General features: G+C 46.5%; 2 protein-coding genes across 2 annotated transcripts in view; both read left to right on the top strand.

Annotated features, from left to right (window-relative positions):
* The first annotated feature begins 193 nt into the window (after positions 1 to 193).
* Positions 194 to 4,534, top strand: LOC137801171 (protein SSUH2 homolog). The gene is made up of 13 exons (XM_068598610.1): positions 194 to 267; positions 401 to 465; positions 1,021 to 1,131; positions 1,341 to 1,416; positions 1,864 to 1,993; positions 2,092 to 2,152; positions 2,231 to 2,352; positions 2,430 to 2,492; positions 2,589 to 2,671; positions 2,750 to 2,842; positions 2,938 to 3,043; positions 3,620 to 3,727; positions 3,804 to 4,534. The coding sequence occupies exons 1-13, from the start codon at positions 245 to 247 to the stop codon at positions 3,942 to 3,944; spliced, it is 1,182 nt and encodes a 393-aa protein (XP_068454711.1). The 5' UTR covers positions 194 to 244; the 3' UTR covers positions 3,945 to 4,534.
* Positions 4,535 to 4,853: 319 nt separating this feature from the next.
* Positions 4,854 to 9,812, top strand: part of LOC137800412 (DDB1- and CUL4-associated factor 1-like) — a 20,485-nt gene continuing 15,526 nt past the window's right edge. The window contains 7 exon segments of the mRNA XM_068597597.1: positions 4,854 to 5,051; positions 6,105 to 6,225; positions 6,342 to 6,418; positions 6,687 to 6,760; positions 6,848 to 6,961; positions 8,088 to 8,225; positions 8,350 to 8,982. Coding sequence (XP_068453698.1) covers positions 6,113 to 6,225; positions 6,342 to 6,418; positions 6,687 to 6,760; positions 6,848 to 6,961; positions 8,088 to 8,225; positions 8,350 to 8,982 — 1,149 coding nt within the window. The 5' untranslated portion in view covers positions 4,854 to 5,051; positions 6,105 to 6,112.

The raw sequence follows: 9,812 nt of genomic DNA, 5'->3' as shown, positions 1-9,812 counted from the left end.
ACACACACACACACACACACACACACACACACACACACACACACACACTATAAAGTGAAGTTGTATTCTAGAAGAAGAAACAGTTGTTGAATCTCAGTGTCTGTAAGCGCGTGCGGGGGCGGCGGGATCAAAGGTTAATAATTACATTCCTGTCACGTGACTATCCATCATACGCTCGTCTCGCGCACTTCGCTCGCGCAGTGAGGAGTTGTGTTTTCTGGTTCCGTGGATTTCCAGCTTCAACATGGAGTATCAGCCCGTGATGGGGTGAACGTCGCTTTATTGCTCACTTATAACCATTTACGTGTTTATTTGATGTATTTATATTTGTAATTTCCAAACTAAAAGTTTTTTTTTTACCTCCCGACTGTCTTAACTCTCGTTTCCCCGTTACTTGCAGCCACCAGAACAGAAACTATGGGATGGCCAACCCGGGTTACGTGCCCGCGGCGGAGGGGACCCCCGGTAAGAATGTAGCGTTTATAGTTTAAACGGTTACTTTGTTTCTAACGACATGTTTTGTACAGTCACTTACAAACTTGTTGGAATTAGCACATTTCCGCTTAACACCCAACACCCCGCCCCACACACACACACACACACACACACACGCACGCACCAGAGTGACGTCATTTTCTACGTGTAGGTAACTCGTGTGGTTGTGTGGTGTAGCTCGTAGTGTTCGTTCGCGCCGCTATCATTAGTGTTTTGGAGGATTTAACCCTTCAGAGCGGCAAAAAACAAACACAACTCAGAATGGACAATAACACGGAAGCGCAAGGTAAGACGACACTGCCTTCTGCTGTTGATAGAAAAACTGTTTTACAACTTGGGAATTTAAAGAAATCAGCTGGAAAAAGACTGGAGTGATGCGCGTTTGAATGTCTAACCGCTTGTATGTGTTCATATGAATGTGTGTTTCTCGTTTGTGTAATGCACGAACTGCTTGATTTTAGCTGAGGAAACATAAGGCGAACTTTACGCGTGTGACCTGAACTGGTTCTTCTGGTTTCCCGTCAGCTATGTTCGCCCCACCCGCCGCCGCCGGTGACTTCCTCGGCCCCAGCGCTCCTCCAGCCGGCATGTACGACAACATGCCCGGCTATGAAGGAACCGTGGCGGGAGGAGGAGGTACAGTACAGTAACCCTTTACCCCAGCGCCTCATGTTCACGTTCCTGGACACTTCATGAGGGCGCACGTCCTCTCTGACAGTGAAGCAACACTTAACATCGGTAGAACTCAGTGTTGTGTTAGATTGTTACAGGTGTGCCTAATAAAGTGACCACCAAATGTATAAACTAAAAAAGAGCCTCTAAGACAAGTCAATAAACTGCTGCAGGTGGATTTCTCCCTCCTCCGATGCCGGCTTTCCCGGCTCCCCAACCTCAACCTGGACCCGAACAGCCACATTGGAAGTAAGCTGAACTTTCTTCTTCTTCTTCTTTTTCCTCATCCTCTTCCTCTCTCAACATCCCCTCTGAGGATATTGCAAAAACATTCCAGGACGTGTTGTAACATTAAAGCAGTGGACGCGCTTATTACAACATTCACTTCTCCAAAGATGAACTGTGACATCCCGTCATCGAGCAATCTTTGTAAGGACAACGCCCCCAAAATATTCCTCCTCCTGCATTAAACCCTCCTCTTCTTTAGGCGATGCCTATAGTTCTCTCTCTTCTCATCTTTTATTTAACAGAGGAACCTTTTTATTACTAACACTTTATTGTTTAGGAGCAATAGCAGCTGTACTCTGTTGTTGCGACCGCAGCTGTTTTTTTTAAATTATCAATACATTATATTTTGTTGGCTCCTTCGTCTGCAACTCCACCTCACGCTGCGTCTCACCTCCTTCCCACCGACAGCATCCCGTCCATAACTGAAGACACCGCTCGGGAGGCCTTCGCCCTGTTTGCTAAAAGCAAGTGCTGCTACAGCTCGGCGCCGGTGAAAGACGGCGTGATCACCAGCATGGACGCGTTCAACACGTACCGGGTGAGAGTGTGTGTGTGTGTGTGTGTGATTAGTGGTGGTATAGTTCCTTAATGTCCCGTGCACCAATAAGAAATTCTTGTTTTTATTTTCTGTCGCAGTATCGCCTGGAAACCTTCACGGAGGCCAGATCTACAGAGTGGACTCACGAGCCGTACAACGGTAAGTTGAATTGTCTTCTTTCTGTTGCCAGTCTGCTGTTTCTCTGATGTTCTGCTCATGCTGTTTCATTCGGCTCAGGCCAGCCAGTGGATGCCTTCGCTCAACCGCCTCCAGGTCCTTGGGACGTTCCTGCTAAAACGCCCAGTTTCTTCGTGGACGACAAACAGGTCATGAAGGTTCCCTACACGTCGTCCATGAAGGTGAGTCTTCAGGGAGAAACAAGCTCCTGTAAATTGCTTTTAGAGATCGTTGCTGATGAATTTCCCCACATGTACAGGGCTGCCACGCCTGTGTGGGAATGGGGAGAAAACCTTGCCAGGACTGCTCCGGCGCCGGAAACGTAGGTCCACAGACCTTTAATAGAAAAGAGGTTACCGAAAGACTTCTTGTTGTCGTCGTCTGATTGTGTGATTTCCTCCTTCTTGCCCCCGGTCAGAAAGTCTGTTGGGTGTGCAACGGGTCTGGTTATCGCCACGGAGAGGATCGATGCAACCACTGCAGCGGCAGAGGGAGGGAGAAGTAAGAGTCCGGTTCATAGACGGTACCGGTTTGGTGCTTCCCTTCAACGATACTGACAGACAAGTGTTGTGTTCACAGCTGCAGCCACTGCCAGGGGCAAGGAGCCAAGCAGTGTGACACGTGTCAAGGAAAACAGCAGCTTCTGGTCTACATCCGCCTCACCGTCAAGTGGTGCGTCTGACTTAGCTCATTAGAAGCGTCTTTCTTAAGTCCTTCACTTTCACGGTTACTTCACAAAGTCGGTTTTTAATGTGTTGTGCTCGCAGGACCAACAACTCTGATGACTACGTTGTGGAGCAGTCGAGTGGGCTGCAGGTGGACAACCTCAGCAAAGTGTCTGGCAAGGAGCTTTTCAGGGACTCTCAGTACCTGGTGAAGTATTGTTCCCTCTCTTTCTGAAGATATGGGCGTGGGACGATTGTGTTTTCTTTGTTTTTTTGTGCAGATATTATGCATATTGACTCACAAATCCTTTCACTGTGCAGAAAAACAAAAATAAGACAGAATATGTGTGGGCAGATAAAACAACAGATAATAAAATACAAGTTGTATTTCTTTAATAGATATAAGAACATTGGTGCAACTTGAAAAAATATATACAATAAAATAAGTGATTAATACAATAACAATTAAACAGAATACTTCAACTTAATTACCCAAAAATAAGTAATGGCATTTATTAAAATGTTTCACCCATTCTTAATATAAAGCCTAGATGATTTAGGCAGGTTGAAAGTTGACACTTAAATATTTCAACATGTCTGACGTCATTAGCTGTTCATTCCTGAACTTTGGAACAACTAACAGACCTAAAACTGACTCTATTTATTCAGAACTCACAATCGTGCCACATATGTTTTGTCACACTGCTCGACCCGTCAAATAATAAAGGAAAGTCATGAAAAGTAATTCAGCATTCTTCACATTCCTCTGGACCTCCCTGTGCAGGTCTACCCAGTGATGGGCTTCCCTGACCCTGCAGTGGTGAGCGCCGCTCAGCGCTTCGTCAGTGAACACCAGGGAAAGTACTCGGCCTCGTCACGCATCCTGCAACAGGTGACGGAGCCTCCGCCTCATTCACGGCCTTCCCTTCTGGACGTAAAAATATAATATTTCTCTCTTTTGCCTGCAGCGTCAAACCATAGAGCTGATCCCCGTCACCAAGGTGACCTACGCCTGGAAAGGGAAGTCGCATGTTTACTTTGTTTACGGGAATGAGTTCAAAGTAAACGCGGACGACTATCCTGCGACCTGTTGCTGCGCCGTCATGTAGACTGCAACAGCTGTGTATGAAGGTTTTTTTTTGTTGTTGATTTTTTGCCCTTTCCCAGATGTTTGGATACAACGTTTTACATGCAAGTCAGTTGTGCTGATTGATGGGGAGCTCCAGGACACGTGGGCTGTTGGCTGTTTCAAGAGAGCCAAGCCAGGGCATTTAAAACAGTATCTGTTCAGTAAGTTAGAAGAACAGATGAAGCCTCTAAAATGTGCAACACAGAACGCCTAATCACCTTTCACTTACTTACCATACAATTACTAATCCTTTCTACTGTTACGTGTCATATGTATGTATGCACCAAAGAAAAATATATTGTTGACTGACAGACTATAAATCACAATCACACTATATTCCCTGAATCCTGAACTTTTTTGCTCCTATATGGCAGCAGTGATTTGGATTGTTTTTTTTTATCATCAATATAATACATGTATGTATTCACACCAGTGTTTTTTTTACGTTCGTAATATGTATGTGAACCTTGCATAACAAAACACAGTTTTATGTGAATGTGACAAATTGTTAATGATCATATGAGACATGAGATAAAGAAGTATAATACTTATAATACTCTGTTTCATGCTTTCAATAAATGCTATTTCTACAAGTAACTGATGGAATGTCTTTATTGTATTCATAGTAACTGATGGTAATTTTTTTATTAAGTAACTAATACTATTTTTTTTTACTGTTTTCACAAATAACTTATCTATTTTCCTTATTTATTTACAAGTAACTAAAGCTATTTATTTATTTTATTTTTTAAGATTAATAATTGTATTCGTGTTTTTTTGTTTTTATAGGTAAGAAACGTTATCTCGTTTCTTCGTTTTTACAAATAACGAACGTTATTTCGGAATGTTTTGCTGTTGAGCCGTTACGTCATTAACAGTTGACCGTCGCTCGTGATATGACGTCAGGAACGTGTTCGCCATAATGATAATAAACCGTGGACACAAAGCTACAATAAAGGAACATTAGGCGTTTGGCGGTGGAGACGTGGACAGCCGCCGCGGAGCAATCCGGTCTGGACCGACATCGGCGGACACGAGTCCCGGTATATTCGGTGAAACCCGGAGAAGAACCGAGCGGAACAACGAGGTAAAGTTAGCATCGGCTAGCTTCGGGTTCACCTGTGAAGCCGCTAGTACTACACACACACACACACACACACACAGGCGACACAATGAGTGAGACGCACGTCTCGGGGCTTATTGAGGACTTCAACGCTGGAAGTCAAACGTCACCACTTTTATCTTAAGAGTGTCGCGAACGAGCTGTGTGTGTATGTGTGTCTCTGTGTGTGTGTGTATTAGCTTCGTTTCAGTCCTCAGTCGCACAGCGACACACACACTCGCATCGCAACAGGCGAGTTTTCCCGGGAAACTAAGCGAGCAGCCGTTTGGGGGCAAAAGCCCCGCTGGTCTTGTGCACATTGCAGATCCCAGTCAAACCAGTGAGGAGGCTTGAAACCAGTTGAATCTGAAGCGCTAACCAGGAACAACAAAAAGTAATGTTTTGACAGTTGCAGCAGCTGCAGCTGCTTTACGGTCAGTGAAGCGAATCTGCAGCTCAACTCCCATCAGGACCTGCTGGTGTTTGTTACAGATGCTGTTGACCGTTGAAAATATGATATGTATTTATATCTCTTTATTTAAAAGGGAGCAGTTAAAACATAAACGTCACCATGTGATGCTCTGTAGCAGATTGTAGCTTCAGCTAATTTGCATCTGTAGTCAACTGGCAGATCACAACAACCATAAAACAATAGCCAACAGTACAGGATGAACGACACAATGCAACTTTAAGATGTGGTGAGAAGAACACAAAATGCACACAATACAAAGCTGCTACAGCACAGCTTATTAAAAGTAAGTAATAAAAAACCTTAAAAGTAAGTAGCAATGTTGCTCAATAGGTACAGCGTTGCAGACAAGAGGTTCCACTGATTTGTGGCTTTTTGAAATACTATATATTAAAACAAAAACAGCAGCACACTTTGTTATATTGACCACCCCACCTCCCTTTCCTCTTCCCCCCCCAAACACACACACACACACACACACACACACACTGGAGTAGCAGATGAGTCCGGGCCGGTCCGTGTCGTTAATGAGGATGAAGACGCAGTGGCGTGTGTTTCCTCCCCTGCAGGTCTCGCCATGGCGTCGGCGTCCAGCAGCGTGGACTCCAAGGCCGAGCTGGCCGCTCTGCTGGAGCAGTGGGAGCGCGAGCAGCAGGGCAGCACGCAGGAGCTGGTCGGCATCCTCACCAAGTAGGTGGCCGGGGCCTCCTGTGTGTTGTTGTTTACAACAACAATAAATGAGAGAAAAAGTAGGTTTCTACGTGGTGTGTTTTGTGTGTGTGACATAAACGTGATGACGCTTTCAGAATCTCAGAGCTGGTGGAGAAAGAGACGGAGGAGTACCACAAGGCGGACCCCGACCCGTTTGATGACCGACACCCCGGTATGTGACCTAAATAAAAACAAAACACGCCATGTAGAGCAGTGGTTCTCAGATGAGAAGAGAGTTCTTATACGCTCATGGAAAACCTGGAAGAGTCATGGAGATTTAAAATGGTTCTTTCCAGGCCTGGAAAAGTGCAAAAAGTGGTGTAAAAGTGTTGTAAATGTGTTATATTCATGTGTTCGTGACGTTCATCCACGCTGAGTTTGAAACTATCAAACGCCTCGCATTGTGTAACGTACTCGTCCCTCTCTCTCTCGGCCAATAGGGAGAGCCGACCCGGAGTGCGTGTTGGGTCACCTGCTGAAGATCCTGTTCAAGAACGACGACTTCATGAACAAGGTCAGAGCGGACGCAGCGGACACGTGGTTTCTATCTGCGTCCTTGAGTCAGAAGGTGACTCGTGTTCATGTTTCTTCTCCTCTGCAGCTGGTGAACAGCTACGTGATGACCAGCAGAGAGTTCCCCCTCAACGCGGCCGCCTGCCGCCTGCTGCAGAACATCATGCCCGGGCTGGAGACGGCCGTGGTCTTCCAGGAAAAGGTGGGTCATGCTTTTTGTTTGTTTCTTTTTTGTTTTCCAAATTTCCATGACTTTTACCCAACTTTCTATGACTTTTTACCAAATGTTGTCTCCAGACCTCTTTCCCCTGTTTAAGTGTTTTTGCCTGTGTTTGAGTCGTCGTAGGAACCCCAAATTAATTCCAATACTTGTGTTTATTGTATGTATTGTTCAGCAAAGTCTTGGGGGAAAAAATGTATATCTGCAAAAAAAATGACTTTTAAAAGATATTTTGATGGTAACTATGAACATCCAGCATGATATGAGCCAGATTCTCCAAAAAAGCCTCCTGGAGCATCAATAAGACACCTTTATGGAAAGATTAGGACCTAAAGAATCAGAATCTGCCACAAAAATCACAATAAAACAAAGTCTTGGTCTGTTAGGAAGGAGTTTCAGTCTAAAAAAAACTGTGTCGTTCAGTTTAAAAATGGAAAAATGATGTATTTAAGCCAAAAGATTGTCTGAATGGGGCATGCTGGGACTTAAAATGGGAGCGAGGGGATTTTCACACGGTTTCTAAAAGGTTAAAGCGGTTTTAAATGGAACGGGTCAAACGGTAGCACGGCCACGGCGTTATTACCGAGTCAATGTTACTGAAACAACAACAACAACAACAACAACAACGACCTCATTGCAGTTCAACCTAGTTTGTCTGTGAGGTCACAGTCCAGAGCTCCGACTGACTGAGAGCACGGAGATCAACTTTGACCTGATTCCTTTTTGTTGTTGTTTCATAAGTTACACAATCATTTTTAAAGGCAAAAACCTACAATATCAATCCGTTTTTTATTGAGAGCTACACTTAAAAAATAAATAAAAAGTAGCGATGTAAAGTCCCGACTGTTTGCCGTCCTGCATGCTGGAACGAGCAGGAAGTCATTAAAGTGTTACTACAACATCACTTAAAAGTCTCTTTCTGATAGCTCTTTGTAGTTTTGCTTTCTTGAAGAAGTTGTCCTGCTTGAATGCATTTATTGTGAGTCTTTTGGATAAAAGCTCAGCTAAATGAGACGGAATCAGAAGATGAGTTGGAGAGAAACAGCAGCACAAGATACAGAATCTCTTCACGTCCTCGTTTGTGTGTTTTTCCCCGCTTCCCCTCCAGGAGGGCATCGTTGAGCGGCTGTTTAAATGGGCGCAGGAGGCCGAGCAGCCGCTCCGGATCTACGCCACGGGCTTGCTGGCCGGCGCCATGGAGAACCAGGACATCGCCGCCAACTACAGGGAGGAGAACTCCGTTTTGGTCAGTAGGAGGCTTCTGCTCGCCCGCCTCAAAAGTACACGGTGACGGACGAGGTATTAACGACAAGCCCACAGAGCGGCGTTATCCCACAATGCATCAGATTGTTCTTCTCCCTTCCCGACAGGTGCCTCTGATGCTGCATCGGATGCGCGAGCTCCAGGACAAGGACGCGGAGACCAAGCGGGACATCAAGCGGCCGAGCCCCAGGAAGTCTCTGAGCGAGCCGCTGCTGCCGCTGGACGAGGAGACGGTCGACGGGGGCTTCGAAGAGAAGCCCTTCACGCCGGGGAGGAACGGGGCGGAGAGGGAAGGGGCAGCGGCGGCGGAGGAGGGCGGCGGCGTAGGCGGAGAAATTCCCTTCTCCACCATCGAGCCTGAAAACGAGCTCTCGTTCCGGCTCAACTCCCCTCACAAGGCCGGCGGCCGGAGCAACTCGGCCGTCAAGACCATGATGAAGCCCATGTCCGCCCCGGGGGCCCTGCTCCCGCAGGGCGGGGCGGACGGCGGCGGCGGCGGCGGCGGCGGCGGCAGCTACCTCAAGCGGAAGGCGGAGAGGGAGAGCGGCAGGACCCTGAAGCAGAAGCTGAACTTCTCTCTGCCGGACCCGGACAGGAACTTCAGCGAGCTGTCCAACAGCAGCTGGTCCGAGACCAGCCCCTGGGTGATCGGCAACAACTACCACCTGTTCCCGCTGACGCCCGAGATCGAGCAGAGGCTCATCCTGCAGTACCTCACGCCTCTGGGAGAGTATCAGGAGGTTTGTCCCTCGACCGTGAAATCACTCTCACCAACAGAATAATCACTTTATGCAAGTTACACATGTTGCTTGTCTTGTCACAGACTCGCCACTAGGGGTCAGTCTTCCTTAACCGAGGACACAGGACGTTGAGGGGAAGATAAAAAGTAGAACATGTATACATGTATACAGTACATATAATGTATATCATTCTGCACGTTTGATGCTAAGCGTCACAGTTTTTGCAGAAAAGTGTTGATGTGATTTGAAGAGGAGTTTTTTTTTTTACCCCTCGCTGAAATTGAGCCGAACTCTTTTTGAGTGTTCCTGTTGCTTCCCAACAAGCCGGCTGGACGTGTGAGCGCCAGTCGAGTCCTCAGATCTTCCTCTTCCATACGAGGTCTTCCTCCATCTTTAAGCTCTAAAGCGTCACCTCAACGCTGTTCATCCTTTAAAGCCTTTAACTGGTCACCAGCAGAGCCGCTTCACATGAGTCCTGTGTTCTTGATGCTGCTGCTTCTTCTTCTTCTTCTCCTTCTCCTTCTTCTTCTTCTTCTTCTTCTTCTTCTCCTTCTCCTTCTCCTTCTTCTTCTTCTTCTTCTTCTTCTTCTTCTTCTTCTTCTTCTTCTGCTTCTTCTGCTTCTTCTTCTCCCTCCTGTTTCTTCTTCTTCCTCATCCTTCTTCCTCCCCACTTCTTCTTCTGCTGCTTCTTCTTCTCCCTCTTCCTCTTCTTCCTCCTCCTTCTTCCCCCTCCTTCTCTTCCTCCCGACGTCTTCTTCATCTTCTTCTTCCTCCTCATCCTTCTTCCCTCTTCTTCCTCCTCCTTCATCTCCCTCCTCCTCTTCCTCCCT

This window comes from Clinocottus analis, unplaced genomic scaffold (assembly GCF_023055335.1).
Source record: "Clinocottus analis isolate CAN_PGR_092001 unplaced genomic scaffold, fCliAna1.0.p SCAF_4, whole genome shotgun sequence".
Classification (NCBI taxonomy): domain Eukaryota; kingdom Metazoa; phylum Chordata; class Actinopteri; order Perciformes; family Cottidae; genus Clinocottus; species Clinocottus analis.
The sequence above is the reverse complement of the archived record's forward strand: the minus strand, read 5'-3'. Positions and strand labels throughout refer to the sequence as shown.

Bases quoted from the DNA above. Each gene is read 5' to 3' on its own strand.
- LOC137801171 (XM_068598610.1), top strand. From the start codon at position 245: ATGGAGTATCAGCCCGTGATGGG. The intron at 1,132-1,340 runs GTACAGTACAGT...AAACTGCTGCAG, and splicing joins AACCGTGGCGGGAGGAGGAG to GTGGATTTCTCCCTCCTCCG. The intron at 2,493-2,588 runs GTAGGTCCACAG...GCCCCCGGTCAG, and splicing joins ACTGCTCCGGCGCCGGAAAC to AAAGTCTGTTGGGTGTGCAA.